This window comes from Coptis chinensis, chromosome 5 (assembly GCF_015680905.1).
Source record: "Coptis chinensis isolate HL-2020 chromosome 5, ASM1568090v1, whole genome shotgun sequence".
NCBI lineage: Eukaryota > Viridiplantae > Streptophyta > Magnoliopsida > Ranunculales > Ranunculaceae > Coptis > Coptis chinensis.
Window position 1 is genome coordinate 85,235,093 of NC_141460.1, and position 20,411 is coordinate 85,255,503.

General features: G+C 35.3%; 1 protein-coding gene across 1 annotated transcript; it reads left to right on the forward strand.

The window, feature by feature from the left end:
* Positions 1-4,405: 4,405 nt before the first annotated feature.
* On the forward strand, positions 4,406-6,567 carry LOC147499561 (putative GPI-anchored protein At5g19250). Its single transcript, XM_086561331.1, has 2 exons — positions 4,406-4,659; positions 5,755-6,567. Exons 1-2 carry the CDS (start codon positions 4,581-4,583, stop codon positions 6,270-6,272), a joined length of 597 nt encoding a protein of 198 aa, XP_086417457.1. The 5' UTR covers positions 4,406-4,580; the 3' UTR covers positions 6,273-6,567.
* The last annotated feature ends 13,844 nt before the right edge of the window (positions 6,568-20,411 follow it).

The following is a 20,411-nucleotide window of genomic DNA, read 5'->3' on the forward strand; positions in this document are numbered from 1 at the left end:
TTATGCTGTACTCTTTGCAATACTTGATTCCTGAGTTCCAAGTGGTGTATTATTTGACCCTTGACTACTTCCAACTTGATCACTTGCACTTGAAGTCTTCCTTTGTACAACTCTCCTTTCTTGTGGTGGCTATATAAGAAATAAAGCATAATTAATAAAAACTTACCAAACTAAACTAAAGAATAAAGACATAAACTAAACTAAATTTTAAATTGCGGACACTTAAATGAATAAAAACTTAAAGTAATAACTTACATGAAAATATTTTCTTCCAAATGGAGGTAATATGTGTACTCCACCCATTGACCACGAGTTACTCTTGGTGCAAGTGGAGCGACTAATCTTGAAGCGATCTACACATCCATGCACAATGAATAAGCCAATGCACTCAAACTAATTTATTGAAAAAACTAAACTAAAACACTCACATTGATGTCGACTTCTCTTTCAATAGTATTAGTGTTTACACCAAGTGGAACGATGAATTGGCTCATTGCTTCCTCTTCCTCTTCCTCTTTCACCCCTAGCCCTTGTACCTTTACCCCTTGTACCTCTACCCCTTGTACTTGGTTGCCGATTAGTTGCACTCTCATCCATTAAAGTACTTGGCCCTTCATTACTTGGAGATGGTTCATTTGAATTCAAGGGTGTCAATCTTGAAGCGATCTACACATAATACACTATGAATAAGATAATGCACAAAATATAATAAATGAAAAATACATTAAATATATTAGAAGACTCACATTGATGTAAGTTTCTCCTTCAGGACTAGTGTATACTCCAAAGCCTATAGGGACTTTGGTTCCTTCTTCCTCTCCCTCTTTGACCTCTACCCCTTGTACCTCTGCCTTTTTGCGCCTACCTTCATTCTTGGCATTCTCGGTTTGTTACATTAGTTGGCCCTTCATTAGTTGCATCTCGGTGGGACATTATTCACTTCTCCTTTCTTCTTCCTCACCTAATATTATATTAACATATTTAAATATAGTCAAAACCACTTGTAAAAATAACTTATAAAAGTAAAAGACAAATGCATACTCACTTGTTTCTTTCTAAGTGGTGGAGTCCGTAGACTTGCATGACCTTATGTTGTGTTCCTCACTATTGCATCTAGAACAATGCATTTTCCTACCCTTCCTCATAGTTGGTTGAGAGAGCCTTGTCTTCGTCACTCTTCCAGTTCCCAATTGCTACTCATTCCTTCCTTCTATTCTTCTTGGAGTCGCCCGGGCATCCTCCTTTGCTATGAGAGGCAAAATAGCGTGCCTTTTTTTGTCCTATGCCACATGTTTTGACCATTCAAAGGTCAGAACAACACATGACTATATATCTTCTTGTACTCTGCCACACTATACCAACTAGATACATGCTGCAATGGATCAATGTTGAGATAATACATAACTGAAATGGCATGTGGACATGGGATGCCATTCAGTTCCACATTTTTTTACAAATGCATCTCATAGCGGTTGCATCCACAATGAAGGCCTCATATTTGTTCTTCCCGGCCTCAAATGAGTTGCTTCCATTGTAATGTGCAGCCCAAAACCTATGATCTTTTTATTTTTTTTTCTAACTTTTGCATTATAATAGGACAAAAAAGGCGCCTTCCAGATTAGCCATTCTTTGCAATCTTCTTTTGCATTCTAGCCATTACTTGCAATCTGATATCCTCAAGCATTTCTATGATGTTCTTTTCCCTTGCTTCCACTATTGTTGAGTTAAATGTCTCTCATATATGTTGTTGTCAATGAGAATCCTAACAAGGAAACATGCTAAAAAGCTCTTGACCACTGTCTTGGGTTTTGCTTCACCATGCAAAGTGGTGATATGCATCCTCGAATACTTTTTTTCATTTCATCCATGTTTTGTTCAAACTCTTGAGGAGTCCCACATTTGCTAGCCTTCCAAAAATAGAAACTTATAATCGTAAACCACGGAATGTCTTCTTGAAATTGGCATATACATGTGCGGCACAATTTTTTCATTAACGACAAAAGGCAAATAGTCTTTTATCACTTGTACAAGACCCTTTGGCTGGTCACTAATAATAGTCAACCCAAGACCCGACCACTTATAACCCAAGTCTTGCATCAAAAAATCCAAAACCACATCCAACTATCTCGAAGTTTTCCACTTCTACAACTCCGCCCATGCTATTGGGAACATTTGATTGTTTGCATCTCTACCAATGGTCGCCAAGAGCTCCCCGCTTGCGATTACCCTTCAAGAAACATCCATCAACTCCAATAATTGGTGCGCAACCACTCTTCCATGCATTTATAAGTGCAAAGAAACCCTATATACATGCTTGAACAACAACTGCCGGTTCATTAGGTGTAGGATGAAATAATTCTATCTCAATAGTACTCCCGGATTACTCCTTCTTAGTTCAAATTGGTAGTCCCACAACTTTGCATATACACCCGACCCAACCTATTTTCCATTTGATCTAGAACTTTATGTTTAGCTCTGCTACATAATCGACACAATGTCACATCAAGCTTAAACTTGTGCATAATATGCTCTTTCAAATCCTTCAATTTCATTTTAGGATACTTCAGTATCTTCTCTCCATATATCCTAGCAATCCATTTACAGTTAGCAATCTGGACATCAAATATCCTTGAACACTTATGTTCTTCTATATAGGACTTTATCTGGAAGCTTCTCTTGCTTGTCATCCAACTAGCATATAGTCTAAATGGGCAATCCTCAGCACATAATGCAAGGATTCTTTTCTGGTTGTTTAACTTCAACCAAAGTTGGTACCCATGAGCAAACGCAAAATCCTTCAAACAATCTTTGAAATGATTAGGGGATGCAAACACCATCCCTAGTCTTGGTTGCACATGAAATACATCGATCTTGGGATCAAAACTAGGGTACCTAAACTTCTTGGTTTTTCTAATACCATCATCCTCATCAAGATCCGGACTTTCATAATCACTTGAATCTATATAGTCACTATCAACATCCCCATGGTCAACTTCATCATCACTAATAAACACATTGTTGCCTTCATCAACATAAAGCCCATCCATCAAGCTAAAGACCAGATCCTAGCGTTATTTGCTTCAACATCATCATCACCTTCAAAGATTCATTGCTTGCTCGCCGAGCGATTACCATTCACTTCGGTTCATGATCACCATCATCCCAAATTGATTTCATTCTTTCAAGTCTTTTTTCATTTTTTTCCTTTCTTCTATCATTTTCCTAACTTCAATAAGCTCCTCATCATTATCGGACAATTCGGGCAAATCCTCAAACCTAAAATCTTCCTCATCCGACTCATTATCATCCGAAATACAAACCTTATCACTCAGAATCGAAGTTTGTATCTCAATGTCTTCTCCATTCTCTAACTCAACTACTTCAATATCATGCACAACATTTTGTTCACTTGAATCCACCTCAACATCATGTTCAATGTATACCTCAACTCTATTCCAAAACTAGCTTCTTGCGGATTTTCATAATACTAGTATCATCAAAATTAACATATAACCCTTACTGGCGGCTTGACCATAGTGCATTTTACTTACACATTATAATACCCCCAACTCCTCCACCATTGATTTTAAATCAAAATATCCAAACCTATCCGGATCAATATTGTCCAAGTATTCTATCCTACCACCAAGGTAATGAAGGTCCGGACTAGTAATAAATGAACCCCCATGATGGAGATTAATTACAAACCTGTTTCCATGCGCAGTAATTTAGCAACAATATATCAATAATATAACAACAATCATAGTATAATATTCATGTATAATAGTCGACAACAATATGACAAAAAACAATATAAAAAACATTAACTTAAGAATAAAAAACATTAACTTACTTTAATCTGGACTAGATTCCTATGGATTAGTGTTTTATATAGGTTGGGGTTTGTGTGAATTAGGCAATTTAATCTTAAAGACAACAAATTTTGGTCAATTAGGGTTTCTGATGAAATCTCCAATTTTTGGGCGCTAATCAAAAGAGAGGAAAAAGTTGGAGAGGAAAAATACGGGAAATGTTTGTTGGCTATTCAGCTTGTGTGGCAAATGTCAACACACGTTTTTTATAATAAATAAAATGACATGTCTCCACGTAGGATTATAAAACCTCCAAATTTGGCCACGTCAGCAGATTTTGGTCAGAATATTTGCCGAGGTCGCAACCTGAATTTTTTTTTATAGTACAATGTAGTTTAGTGCCTAGAAAATTGTATAGTATCCAAAGTGCAAAAACATGTATAATACGTTGTATACTATGCCAATTAAGTGTTTAACATAATATATTACATACTAATGTACAGACGACAAGTTCATCGAAAAAAAAAATGTACAGACGACACAATTTTTGCTGCCCATACTACTCTTTCACCATACGCTAGAGAAAAAATTGCATGGGCATTTGGACACGGAGTTGGTTAGTACTTTTCAACTAATAACTGGTCAGTTGGTCAGTGACTGACGGTGAGTAGCAAGTGCTAAGTGGGAGCTTGCAAGAAACGCAAGCAAAGTATAAAGAACTATAAAGTTTCTTTCCCATTCTCATATTCTTTGATCCATTCCAAAGCAATGGCTGCTACCAAGCTTCTTCTTCTCTTTGTGCTTCTTCAAACAATTCTCTTGTTCTCTTATCATGTCAAAGCTGATGGTAAAATTAACTTCTTCTCTTTACTTTATTTGTTTAATGGGATGTTTTGTGACCAACATGTTGTTTAGTGATTTGAGCTCTTGACTTCATGAAATTTCTTACAATGAAAATGTCTTTATTTTCTTCTTATCTGTTTAATTTCTTGAAGTTGCATTTAGTGTAAATTTAATGCTGCTCTTTTGTTCTCTATCTTATGCTTTTTGAATGTGTGTTTGAGCTTGTATTAGAGGGAACTACTTATGTTTAGTGGAAACATTTTTCTACAGTTTAACTTGATTTCATATGATAAGGCTGTTGTTTGTTGATTCATATAACTATATATGATAGACATGTGAAAATTGTTGTTTTGTTGTGAAAGAGACTTAGATTAATAGCTGACTACTTCCAATTAATAGCTGAAAGAGACATTCATCACTAGATGCAAAACAGTGGAGTGAAACCTAGATCTAGATCTAAACAAATCAAGATCTAGAGTTAAAATTAAAAAATTAAAAATTAAAAAAAAAAAAAGAAAATACTGTCATCCTCATATGGAGTTGTCACTAAAATTTGATTACTAAAACACATTTGATGTCCTCAAATGTATTTTAAGATAATGCACTCTTTGGACACCTATTTAATTTCGTCATCATCTGCGGCGATATGACATTTTAATGATTTTATCTATCATTTACCAATACAGACATACTTTGCAGCCAAGGCTTACGATGTGAATTCTTCAAATTTGTTCCTCAATTTTCCACCTAATTCTACCATTGCAACTTGGGAGCCTCTCTCGCTAATTGTTTAGCGATAACAGCACAACACTTTCCTTCTGTAAAGGGATGTATGTAGCCCATAAATATCATGAGTGTTTCAGAGTTTAGATCACTATTAACAACTGCTGTACCCAAGTTCTCTCAACTGTATATAAACTCTTGCATGTAAATCTAACTCAACCCAATTTGTCATTTTGATAGTTATGCCTTTTCTATTGTTTTTTACAGGTACTTCTGTTTTTATGTCTTTTTTTATAATTATGTCTGTGATTTGCTTCCATTTTGTCTTTGTATTGGTTCTTCATCCTGTTTTTTTGCCTTCCATTGTCTCCTGCAGAAAAAGATGACCTTCTTAATGGTATAAACAGCTATCGTTCATCCCTAAATCTTTCAGCTCTGAACGAGAACAACAATGCTGATTGCCTAGCAGATAAAATTGCTGACCAATTCAAAAACCAGCCTTGCACCAAAACCACTGGCGCAAATACTGTCCCAGGCACAGAGAACCAATTCTCCAACTTCCCAGATCTGTTGGGGAAATGCCATCTCAATTTAACCAATACCGTAGACGGTACAATAATGCCTGCTTGTGTTCCCAATCTGGTTCCAAGTGTTGTACTCACCAACTTCACCGAATCTCAGTACTCTGGGAATCTCAACAAGCCCAAGTATACGGGCATTGGGATTGGTTCTGAAGGTGACTGGATTGTTGTTGTTCTAAGCACAAGCAATACTAATGGGAGTTTTGTGCCTGCTGCTAATACAGCTAGTATAGCTAGTCATGTTCCCAAATTTAGCTTGATCTACCTGTTGTCCCTATTTTTGGGTTTTTTCTCGGTTTATTACTTGAACTGAAGTGGATGTTCACACATTTTATGGCGGATTGATGTTGTATGCCCCCTTTGAATATTGGGCAGTTGTGAGAGATTGAAAATAATTAGAGACGCGAACCTAAAATAAAAACAGTGATTGTTGTTAAGCCATAACTTCTGTTGCTATATCAGTGAAAATGTTGTATTTATTCTTCACTCTTATTAGGATTGTATTACTGTAATTACTGTTATACCCTTGTAATTATCACTTATACCTCCTTGATGAGAAGAATTTATACCTCCTTGATGAGAAGAATAAACACTAGAATATTATTCTCTTCACGGTATCAGATTAGGTTTTGATCCCCCCATAAACCCTAGCTGTCACCTTCTGGTCACCTCACCACTACAGATACGGATGGGTACTCTTCTGATCTAGGGTCAGGATCTTATCCTGTCGGACATAGTCATGACCTTTAGTGCACACTGATGGAACAATTTGGTACCCTCTCCCTCGTGCTTTAGCTGCCCAGCTTACCTCCTCTATCGAGGAACCCACTTGTTATTCACAAGCAGTTCGGTTTCCCAAATGGCGTTAGGCGATGACTGACGAGTTAATGTTCTTCTGAAGAACAAGACATGGACTCTTGCCTCTCCTCCCAGAGGTGAGCTTGTTGTACCAAACAAATGGGTGTTCAAACTTAAGCTGAAATCAGATGGTTCTGTTGAGCGACCTAAGGCTCGGTTAGTGGCTAAAGGCTTTCATCAACAACCTAGAATTAATTATGGTGAGACATTCAGTCCAGTTGTCAAACCTACTACTATTCGGACAATATTGAGTCTGGTTGTATCTTATGGTTGGTCTTTGCGATAGCTGGATGTCAAGAATGTTTTTCTCCATGGTTTTTGAAGTTTTAATAGTGGTTTGTATATTTCAAAAGAGTTCAGACTAGAAATTGAGTGTTTTGACCCCCACTTACGTGACAAACGTCCATTAGTAAGGGTCTTTATTTTATTCGTTTAATCGACAGGGCTAAAGCCCAATTTGCAATACCATGGATCAATATACAGGCCTATTAACTCATGTGTCTAAGGCTGAACCTTAGCCACATGGCTTGCCACTAATGTACGTTAATTTATGTCCAGATTCGTTTCTTATCAAAGAGATAATTATCAGTTGAGAGTTATATTCAATCACAATTACTTAAGCTACAAGAATACTTGAGCTACAAGAAGTCTCTACTCTACCTATATAAATACCAAACTATTTTTCACACAGAACTACGTTCTTGAGACTTGATCTCATCGATAATTTGGGTACGTAGGCAACCACAAGGTACAGTCTCATCATTCTCCCGATTACCATCAATTTTCTAACTACTTTTCTACGTTCTTCGTCTCTTTTGTCATCACTTAGTGTTTTGATCATATTTGGTAGAAACATAATTGGCGCCGTCTGCGGTTCTTATTCAAAACCGACGATCACGTTCTACAAAAGTTATGACGAATACTCGACGAGCCTAACTTCTCGATGCACTTACTGACGATCATCACGAATGTGAGGTTCAAGGTCAACTTGGCGGTATCGGACTACTCCCATTTATTCCTTTTCAACACCAGATTGCATGCGACCCGACTACCGTTCCACTGATGCGCCAAATTATTCGACACTAAGTTATTGCCTCTGACGATTCTTCGTCATCAGTTGCGGATAATGTCAATCATATATCTCGAGAAACACTTCTTCAAAAGTGTACGAGTGTACAACAAACATAACAACTACTACAAACGTCGTCTGAAACGAACCATTCCTCTCAAAGATGATATTGTATCTGTCACACCACAATGTAACACACGCCAATGACATCGTAGCATGTGGGATCGTTTACGTGGTGAGGATGAGATTCCTGTTATTCGCAACGTATGTCCTCCACGAGTTCTCGAAAATGGTGTTGTATCTGTCACACCACAACGTAACACATGCCAACAACATAGTTGCGTGTGAGATCGTTTAAGTGGTGATGATTAGATTCTCGTTGTTCGCAATGGTTACCCATGAGTTCAAGACAATAAATACAGACTTCGCAATGGTTACTTTTCACGAATCTCAGCAAAGCGTATCTAATTCATATTTGTCCATTGTCGTTTGATAGTGACGATGGTCGTCTCATATTATTTGTTAGTACGACTCTTATATCAGCTGAATGGAAGCATTCTTGCTTTGAGAAAATTGCATTGGCCTTGTTTTATGCCGTCAGACATCTTAAGTTTATTTCAAAGAAGGAATAGTCGAAGTTTATACTCATCGAATATCCGCTGTGCAAGCTTTTTCGCAATGTCTACGAATTGAGTCGCAAAATGGAAAAGTTACCTTAGCGCTTACAATATTGTCTCTGACACTCATACAATTAAAAACAGACAAACTTTGGTTTCGCTAATGACTGATTTTCTTATCGATGATATTCCTATGTCGAACGCATTACTTGATGAGGAACGCGTCGATCCTTAATTGTCATTACCTCATGGGGGCAATGACTTGAAATATTTATCGGATATATCAACTGATTGTTAGATTTATACCGATAGTTTGTATAATAAGTCTAGCTCCGGTATTGATTTTGTCGTCTTGAACACATAATTGGGAGGTCTTTACGTTTGGGTTTTGTCGCTTCACATAATATGGTCGAGTACAAAACTGTCATTTGTGGTATACGCATAACTCTTCAGCTGGGGGCGACTAAGTTACGATTAATTATTCTAAGTTAGTTGCTAGCCATTTTGAATGATAATATGCGGCTCGCGATGATAGAATGGACGTTTATTTGGACTTAGTTCAACGAATTGCATGAAACTTTGCATCTATCAGTATTGTGTCGTATCAGTGTTATGATGTAAGACATCTTGATTTTATCGCATACTTATCTGTGGAAAATCAAACCATCGCTGTCAAGACTACACTGGATCAACAACTTATGATGTCAGATGATTCCAACGAGCTTGACACTAATAATGTCTCGGTATCTACCGACGACGATCATGCAACTGACGATGCTTCAGAATTCCTGATGACCAAAAACTCTATCGCAGGGGCACAAGTCTCATTCATCTCCTTTGTTGTTTGAGCAGAACGAACGATTTACTAGGCCTCGAAGAAATTCATTCAGGACTATGTGCGCATCACTCCCGGGGGCGAAGTCTCGCTCACAGAGCAGTGACCCAATGGTATTGGTGGCCACACATGCCAAAGGATGTTAAGCGTTTGTCCGAGAAGTATGTGCTTTGTCAAAAACATGATATATGATATGTGTCAAACTTCCCGTGATGAAGTGTCATCCAATCCATAAACTTTAGTCATTTGCGAAATGGGGCCTTAACATTGTTGGTTTATTTCTGATAACCCCTGGCAGTGTTCGTTTATTGCTCGTCGCAATAACTTATTTTACTAAGTGAGCGGAAGGCCCGATCCATGCTTTAGACGTTAAAAATTTCTTATAGCGTGACATTATTTGCTATTTTGGTATTCCATTATCGTTGACTTCTGACAATGACAAATAATACGTCATCAAAGAAATTTGACAATTTTGTTTTGACTTTAAGATTCATCATAATTTCTCGTCACCATACTATCCTTTATTCAATAGACAAGCTGAAAGAAAAATCGGACAAAACTTCGTTCGTTTGTTTCTCGTTCAGTAGTTTATTTTCCATTATTATCTTTGCACTTTTCAATATTTGGTGATCAATAAAGAAGTATTTCTTTCACTTCAGTTCCAATGGTATAATTATATTTCCATCGCAACCTTATTATCATTACAAAAAAATCTGACGAAGTTACCACGTTTAGCTTCGTAAGTCTAAGTTTGAACGCTTTTACGCTCGTTTAGTACGTTATTATCGCTACGACAAAATCTGACGAGGTTACCACGTTTAGTTTCATCAGTCTAAGTTTGAACGCTTTTACGCTCGCTTAGTACGTTACTATCGCTACGACAAAATTTGATGAAGTTACCACGTTTAGCTTCGTCAATCTAAGTTTGAACGCTTTTACGCTCGCTTAGTACGTTACTATCGCTATGACAAAATCTGACGAAGTTACCACGTTTAGCTTTCAGTCTAAGTTTGAACGTTTTTATGCTCGCTTAGTTCGTTACTATCGCTATGATAAAATATGACGAAGTTACCACGTTTAGCTTCGTCAGTCTAAGTTTGAACGTTTTTACGCTCACTTAGTTCGTTACTATCGCTATGACAAAATCTGACGAAGTTACCACGTGTAGCTTCATCAATCTAAGTTTGAATGCTTTTACGCTCGCTTAGGCTGAGTCCAATGGCTCCCTATCCCTTTAAAAATAGTGTTAAAGTCAATAAAGTAGAGCTAAAGTCAATAAAGTTGAGCTAAAATAGAGATAGAGAAAGTAAAATATGTTGACTTTTTATTTTATCTACTTTAAATAGAGAGTAAAATGACTTTAGCTCTATTTTAGCTCTACTTTATTGACTTTAGCTCTACTTTATTGACTTTAACACTATTTTTAAAGGGATAGAGAGCCATTGGACTCAGCCTTAGTACGATACTATCACTACGACAAAATCTGACTAAGTTACCGCGTTTAGCTTTGTCAGTCTAAGTTTGAACGTTTTTACGCTCGCTTAGTACGTTACTATCACTACGACAAAATCTGACGAAGTTACCACGTTTAGCTTTGTCAATCTAAGTTTGAATGTTTTTACGCTCTCTTAGTTCGTTACTCTTGCTATGACAAAATCTGACGAAGCTACCACGTTTAGCTTCGTCAGTCTAAGTTTGAACGTTTTTACGCTCGTTTAGTCCGTTACTATCACTACGACAATATCCGACTAAGTTCCCGCGTTTTGTTTTGTCAGTCAAAGTTTGAACGTTTTTACGCTCGCTTAGTCTAATTTTGCCAAGTTAAGTTAGCATTGGGGGTGTTTTTCTCTACATGGGGGCGTCTCATTCTATTTCATTTCAACTACATACATAAATTGACAACATTGTCAATTTTCCGCAGGTATGGTATCTGACACAACAACAATATTCAATAGCAAACCCATACTTTATTTTTATTTTTCATCAAAAGAAGTTTTATCTCTATGGTATTACACTAGCTTTCGAACCCGTCATACGAACGGGTGCCGTTACAAAAGTATTAGCAACTATGCATAACTATGAGATATGAATATTATATTGACTACTCATCCAAATTTCTTGCAATATGAAAATCCCACTTTTAATAAAAAAAAAAATAACCCACTCCTGATAAAACTTTTCGACTTTTTTTGTTGTTGTTTAATTAGTAATATAAGTTTGTTTGAAGTTTTGGGAGAATGCCCAAGGAGGCGAAAATCACATTGACGCTAATTGAATAGCAAAACATTACGATAAACACTATTTTAAATACAAAACTATACTTGTCAAGACATTCTCATTATATATGATACAACTATGTTTTGAGGTTAGTTCGATGCATTTGCATCCAATTTCCGAATTCCCGTTAATTATTCCTTGAGGTAAGTTCAATGCATTTATATCCTGTTGCCAATTTCCGATTAATTATTTTTTGGGGATAGTTCGATCAATTTGTATTTAGTTTATGATTTTCCGCTAAATATTTTTTAAGATTAGTTCGTTGCATTTGCATCAAGTTTCCAATTCCCCGCTAATTATATTATTTGCGGTTAGAATAAACCTTCAATCATGAAGAACAAATTCTTTAGAATAAATATTTAATAACAATCATCTAACGATGAAGGCCTAGCTGCCTTTATATAATAACCAATGTTTCTAATTCTATTTAGAAACCAAAATAGAAACCTTACTAATTAACCTAGATATAGAACAAATAAGAAACTCTATTAATAAATTATATAAGACTACTAATAATATAATTAGAATTTTTTATGCCCATGCATCATACTCTCCGGCTTGAAAGAAACTCGTCCTCAAGTTTGGCTGCATGTAGATTTGTAAATATTCCGCAAAACTCTTGTACTTATCATCATAGTTCCATGCAGTTGTATCTAGTTTCCAATTTTCCATTAATTATGCTTTGAGGTTAGTTCGATCCACTTGCATCAAGTTTATGATTTCCTGTTAATTATTCTTTGAGGTTAGTCTGATGCATTTGTATCCAGTTTCCGATTTCCAGTTAATTATTTTTTGAGGTTAATATGACGCATTTACACCCAGTTTATGAATTCCCGTTAATTATTATTTGAGGTTAGTTCTATGCAGTTGCGTCCAATTTTCGATTTCTCGTTAATTATGCTTTGAGATTAGTTTGATGCATTTGCTATCAGTTTCTAATTTTCCGTTAATCTTTTTTTGAGCTTAGATCAATGCATTCACATACAGTTTTTGATTTCCTGTTAGTTTTTTTTAATGCATTTGCATCAAATTTTCCTATTTCCCGCTAATTATCTTTTGAAGTTAGTTATATGCAGTTACAATTAGTTTTCAATTTATCGTTAATCATTCTTTTAGGTTACTTTCATGCATTTGCATTCAGTTTATGATTTCCAGTTAATTATTATTAACTTTGAGGTTAGATTGATGCATTCACATCCTGTTTACGATTTCTCATTAGTTATTCTTTGATTGAATGTTAGTTCAATGAATTTACATCTAATTTCTGATTTCTCGTTAATTATCTTTTAAAGTTAGATAAATGCAATTTCATCCAGTTTTTAATTTGTCGTTAATCGTATTTTTAGGTTAGTTCCATGCATTTGCATTCAGTTTTTGATTTTTCGTTAATTATTCTTTGAGATTAGTTCAATGCAGTTGTATCTATTTTCTGATTTCTCGTTAATTGCTTTTAGAGGTTAGTTGGATGCATTAGCAAGGTAGTGAAACTGGGATGGAAGTATATATGGGTGGAGTCGGATTCCACTGCTGTAATGAAGTCATTTAATAACAACCAAATGCATTGGTGAGTGTGAGCGACATGGAAAAAAGTCAAGCATCTAGCCGATTGGATTCTAATCACCAACACATGTCGAGAGGTAACTTTGGAGCAGACATTTGCTCTAAAACTGTTGTCACCTTGGCAAAAGGGGAAACAAATGGTGGGTCGATACTCCTAATTTTCTATACAGGGTAGAAGACAATAATATGACCTACATATTATAGATTTGTAAATTAGCTATCTGTCGAAATGAAGACATGATACTTATATTAACTTTAACTCTTTTTTGAAACTTGTAACAGTTTCTTAATCAATACAATTATCTTTAGCAAAAAAAAAAAAAAGATTTTCCGTTAATTACTCTTTGAGGTTTGTTAAATGCATTTGCATCTAGTTGTCGATTTTCTCTTAATTATTTTTAGAGGTTAGTTGGATGCAATTGCATCAAGTTTTCGATTTTCCATTAGTAATACCAAATTCTATTAATCCTTCTGTTGTTTTCTTGCAAACATGGCTTTAAAAAATATCATATAAATACATGATTCACAATGTCGAATCATAAAAAATTTCCAATTAATTATTATTTAAGGTTAGTTTATTACATTTCCATCATGCTTCGGATTTTCCGTTAATTATTCTTTGAGGTTAGTTCAATGCATTTGTATCATATTGCCAATTCCTCGTTAGTTATTCTTTAGGATAGTTCGATTAATTTGCATATAGTTTTTAATTCTCCGTTAAATATTCTTTGAGGTTAGTTCGATGCATCTAGTTTCCAATTTCTTATTAATTATTCATTAAGGTTAGTTCCATGCAATTGCATATAGTTTGTGATTTTCCGTTGATTATGCTTTGAAGTTAGTTTGATGCATTTGCATACGATTTTCGATTTTTCTTTAATTATTCTCTGAGGTTAAATTGTTGCATTCGCATCAAGTTTATAATTTTCCGTTAATTATTCTTAGAAGTTAGTTCAATGCAGTTACACCTAGTTTTTTTTTTTTTTTTTTTTTTTTTTTTTTTTTTTTTTCTCTTTAATCATTCTTTTAGATTTGTTCAATGCAGTTGCATCCATTTAATTTTTAAATTTTCCGTTAATTATTTTTTGAGGTTAGTTAGATGCATTTGCATACAGTTTGTGATTTTCCATTAGTTATTCAAGATTTCAAGGTGGTGTGTAATACCAACTTCTATTGATTATTCTGTAGTTTCTTTGCAAACTTGACATAAAAAAAAATATTATACATGATTCACTAAGTATGATCATCAAAGAATATCTAATTTTTTATTTTTCGTTAATTATTCTTTTAGGTTAGTACAATGTATTTGCATCCAGTTTTCGATCTCATGTTAATTATTCTTTGTTGTTAGTTCCATGCAATTGCGTCCAGTTTTCAATATCCAATTAATTATTTTTTGAGGTTAGTTTGATGTAATTGCATCAAGTTTTTGATTTCATGTTAATTATTTTTTGAGGTTAGTTCAACGCAGTTGTATCCAGTTTCTAATTTCACGTTAATTATCCTTTGAGATTAGTTCAATGCATTTGCATATTGTTGCCGATTTTTCGTTGACTATTTTTTGAGGTTAGTTCGATTCATTTGCATCTAGTTTTCAATTTTACATTAATTATTTTTTTAGGCTAGTTCAATGCTGGTCCAACCACTTCATGATTTTCCGTTAATTATTCTTCGAGGTTAGTTCAATGCATTTTTATCCAGTTTTTGATTTTATGTTAATTATTCTATAAGGATATTTCAATTCAGTTGCATCCAGTTTCTGATTTCTCGTTAATTATTTTGCGAGGTTAGTTCAATACATTTGCATCCAGTTTCTGATTTTCTATTAATTATTTTTTGAGGTTAATTCCAAGCAGTTGGGTCCAGTTTCTGATTTGGCGTTAATTATGCTTTTAGTTTAGTTCGATGCGTTTGCTTTTAGTTTTTGATTTCCTGTTAATTATTCTTAGAAGTTAGATCGATGCATTCACATCCAATTTATGATTTCCCATTAATTATTCTTTAAAATTAGTTCAATACAGTTGCATCACCTACTTAGCTTGCTCATGTCACTGATAGAATGATCTTCCAAGAAACCCTTCTCTTTCTCACTGATCCAAAATAAAATCCCACCTTACACACAAATCTAAACATTCTTGGAGCATTATGTGATTGTTCCCTTTTTGGTATAATATTTTAATAAGTTATGGACTATCACTACATAATAACATAAGATTAGTATCGATAGTCTATACAGTACAAAGAGATTTGGGCCTTCTATAGATTTGAGAATAATGATGTTTCGTATTTTACCTAATATATGTTTTGCAAGGTCTACATGTCTTAAAAGTTATCATTTTCTCATAACAATCATTAGATATTTTCATTATTATCGTGTCTAGTTGTCATCATATAAAAACACATGATTGACATTTTCCCTTGACATTGAGGATATAAAACATGATATTGCTGCTAAAAATATAAGTATCAGGACAGTGAAATCACCATGTCACAAACATGATTATCTACGTTATTGAACTTGGCTTTAATATTTAAATAGTAAACACTGTCCAGGTTGAATGTCTCTCCAGCATACTGCTTGACTTCTGTAACCTTATTACCTATTACTGTTAGAACTTAAAAGTTGGGTACTCGAAACTCGTTTATAATTGATCAAACTTTGTTAACAATAATTTTTAGTGCAAAAAAAAAAAAAAAAAAAAAAACTCTCTGATAGGGGTTTTGTTTCTTTGGGGTTATTTTCTACGTGGGTTTTCTAGGGTTTATCCAGCTAAAATTTCTAATTTAAAAGAAAAATTGAGAAAGAGTGTTTTTGTGGGACTCCTTGTTGAACCCCCATTACATGAATAATGGAAATTCCTAATTTGGAATTCATTTTTTTTTTCCCATAATTAGTATTAGAGTTTACAAAAAATTGGAGACTCTGTGAAGCTTTGAAAAATAGAGCCAAGAGGGTATAACTTTACCTATTACTATTAGAACTTAAAAGTTAGGTACTCGAAACTCATTTATAATTGATCAAACTTGTTAACAATAATTTTTAGTGCAAAAAAAAAAAAAAAAAAAAAAAAAAATCTTGTAACTCTCTGATATGGGGGTTTTGTTCTTTGGGATTATTTTCTACGTGGGTTTTCTAGGGTTTATCTAGCTAAAATTTATAATTTAAAAGAAAATTTGAGAAATAGTGTTTTTGTGTGACTCCTTGTTGAACCCCCATTACATGAATAATGGAAACTCCTAATTTGGAATTCATTTTTTTTTTTTCGTAATTAGTAGAGCTAATTACTAAATAGTTAATTTAGTAATTAATTTGTGGGTTTTTTTGTAATTAATTTGGAGACTCTGTAAGGCTTGAAAAATAGAGCCAAAAGGGTATAGCTATAATATATATCTAAAGATTCATATAATTACCTAATCAATTGTCTCTGTCAATTGTCTTACGGTCGCTCGATTAAATTTTCGTTTTTTTTTTTGAAATATGTATTCACCGAGCACTTTCGGTTAACTATCTTCCGCATTCATTATTTTTTCTAAGGCATTGCGCCGCTCTTTCTCAACGAAATTTTCCGTCAGTTTCATTATTTTTTCTAAGACATTGGGCCGATATTTCTGAGAGACACTTTTCGTTGATTTTTTGAGCGAATTTTTTTTTTTCGATTTCTTTATTTCTTCTACGGCATTGCGGCGCGATCACCCTTAGCAAAACATTTCCGACAGTTTCATTATTTATTCTAAGACATTGAGATCATTTGAAGCGCAACTTTTCTTCATAGACTTTTCGTGAATTTCTTTCGCCCGTAATACCGCCGTTTCAACCTGTGGCAGAAAAAAAATTAGTTTTTCGTCGATCTTTCAGACTTAACCAAAATTTTCAGATAACTAATAAAAAATAATAATATACCTGTTTCATGCTGTAGAAAATCATTGATACGGCTTTATTCATATCCTCGAAAAAAATTCGTGTGTTTTGATCACAATTAAAAATTCCTTCCATTGTACAGGACTCGTTTTCTTTCTCCATTGCTTTTCCGATAGTAGACTTCACATTCACCCAATTTATCTCTCCTGTTACCTTCTCTCTTTAGGAACGCAATTCTTTCGTTTTTTTTCTTCATTTACAATGATAACTTCACTTACAATGATAACTAGATTAATTTATTTTTCAAACAACTTGTATTAATAAACTAAACCAACAACTTCAGTTCACTTACAAATCGCTTCAATTAAACCAATCTTCAAAATTTTCTCACACTGCGTGTTTCTATTCATCGTTTTCATTGCTCTGTATCCTGGTTCCTATTGGGCATATTTTTTTTCCCCGTTATAAACTTGCTGCAACACATTCCAACAACTTTACTTTGATTTGTTTCTCCAGCCAATATCTTGGGAGACCTATTTTTCCCAAATAACCTTGGTGAATGTTAAATCTTTTTCTTTGGGCATGGCCTTAGACAATTTTCGTTATATGTGGCCCTCTTTCCAAACATATCAAATTCATACACGCATTCAAAACACTATCATAAGTAAGCTGATTCGCCTTAACACCCAACCTATATATTCATCTCAGCATAAACTCCTAACCCTTCCTTAAAATACCCATTCAATTACCTTCAATGATTCGTTGATTTCGTTGCCAAGTTATGCCAAAACATAACTTGTTAGTTTTTACATGCCGAAAGGTCCACACACTAATTACAATTAGCCTTAAACCCCTGGTCATGGCAGAATTTCTTCCATCGTCTAGTAAGAACGTGTGCTTTTTTGCCCCATAGCTTGTAGATCATGTTATATCTCTTCCCTGTATGATCATAAGTCGCAACTTCGATTCCTTGGTTAATATTATCTTCATCTCTCAACAAAGGGTTGATATGAGACCTGACAAAATCAATTCCTATAATAAGCCTAGCTTGACCGTTTTCCAAGTCGGTTTTTGTCAATTTTTTTTTTGTAACATGAACTACATTGCCCAACTAGTCCGTGTAGCTTCTCAATTTGTAGGTCTTTACCTTGCTTTTCACGTAGTATTGCTTTCTTTTCGATGTCCAAAACTTTAACGCATAGCAATATCTCTAGACCCAGACGGATATACCCTCTATACTAGATTCAATCAATTCTTTTTAACACTATACGACATAGCATGTGGAAAAGACTTGAAGATTTTCCTCTTGGCAATTGTTTTCCTATGGACGTTGTCAGTAATTGGATCCTATTTCACCACGATAAATCTTCTATATCGCATGCTGCCTTGCCACGCCATATCTCACCCTTGTATATTTTTCTCTACTTAGTTTTTTTCTGTCTACTGTTTTGTATATAGAGTTTACTGTTTTGTACTAGGATATGCCCGTGCCTACGGCCCACGAGACATCGACGCGCCCTCGACAACTCGTTGCGCCTTTAGTGCAAAGCTTGAAATATTTATATGTGCTACATTGCCACAGTCTATCCATTTGTTGAGTAATAGCATCTACTAATGACTAAACTGAAGATTTTGTCTTTGAATATTAATTCTTTCGTTCCACATGTAGGAAAAGGATAACATTAAGCTTTCAATTTCCAAAAAATATATAGATATACATTTCAAGTCCGTATACACTTGAACAATTGTACATGCGAATTATTGAAAGTAAAACGCGACTCCTAACTCTTAAGTATATATGATGGAAACTGAACCCAATTACCCAAGTCTAGATAAGTCAGAGTTGAGCGCCAAACTCCTCAAGTTTCCTGTAAAATTGCATCTGTGGGATTGTAGATAGTGATAGTTTATCTCAGCATTTGCAAGCTGCAAATATTAGAACGACTAAGAAAAGAAAATGTTTACTTGGTATCACTAATATTTTGGATTTTTATCATCCCATAATAACATGGTTAAGCACCGTTAACCTCCGCATTACCTAAAGAGGGTTGAAACTTCTTGTAACCAATATCAGGAGATATTTGACATTGTCACCGTGTGGAACCAATACCAATTTAATTGGAATAAATTAGTCGGAAACAAAGTCATCGAAGTTTGGAATTACAATAGATATGAAGGGATGTAACCCCCTCCCAAAAGTTCTAGAGCCTATTGCTTCAAGCACGGAAGGGAATACAATTCTTCTGGATCATAATTTATCCATACATAAAATAAATAAATTCTCAACCCTTGAGAGTTTTTCTCCCTCAACTCTCCTAACTCTGTACGCCTGCATTCATCCGACCGTATCTTTCCATGACTTTCCTAATAGCCAGTGGTGCTGCCTCACTTGCCCTTAGTGTTCCGCTTGCTATGATTGCAACAAACTCACGACCGATCTCTTCTTGAATTTTTGATGTCGCATTTCCAAGAGGTCACCAGCAACACCATCAACCTTTTTATTTGGTTCCCCCTACTGTTGATTTTTTAGTAATGGTCTTTGTGTCATTCGAAGTAGATAATTTTTCAGACGCCTCTGCAAAATCCCCAACAGATTTTACTGGAACCTCTGCAACACTACCTGATTTTGTTTCTCGGGATTCTGTGATAGTTGTGCTAGTCGTGGTTGTAAAGGGGAGTTTTGGTTTTCCTTTAGATATAGTGAAGAGGGGGAATAGGTTGAGGTTTTCTGGAGAGACCGAGTTTGCTGATGAGCGAGCTGCCTACGTATCCTCTCTTGGTTTTTTCAAGGGAGAGAGGAATCAGGTCTCACGTAGTTCAAGTAGGTGGTATTTATAGGCTTGTGGAAGTGTCAATCCTAGAGACACGTGTGTCTCTCGCACACGTATAAGGTGGAGATAGTGAATGAGTGTTGGGCTGGTTTTAGTATAAGTCGTGTGCTGATTGGGAGTTGGCGCGGTAGTCCCTATTTTCCTGTAGTAGGAAGTTCAAGTAAGATTTTGGTAATGATTACCCCTGGTGGTGACTTTATCTGAGGCGTTCTGTCTCTAGCCGTTTGTTCGTACTGAGACATCCTTGATCGACCTTAAACGTACCACCTACATGAAAGGAGCTGCTCACAGATCGGTCTTGGAGGTCGATGTCTTGGGATCGCCTATGCTGCGCGCGTATGTCTTCACAAGGGAGCTGCTCATAGATCGGTCTTGGAGGTCGATGTCCTGAGTTCGCTTATGCTTCACGCGTGCGTGATATTCCTTAATGAGGATATTACTCCCCTACAGTGGTAGCCACTACAACAGAAGGGCTCTTTTGCAGCGCACCCTTTTACCACGCTAAAAATTTGTTGCTAAAACACATCTATTGCAACGTCAGCTGGC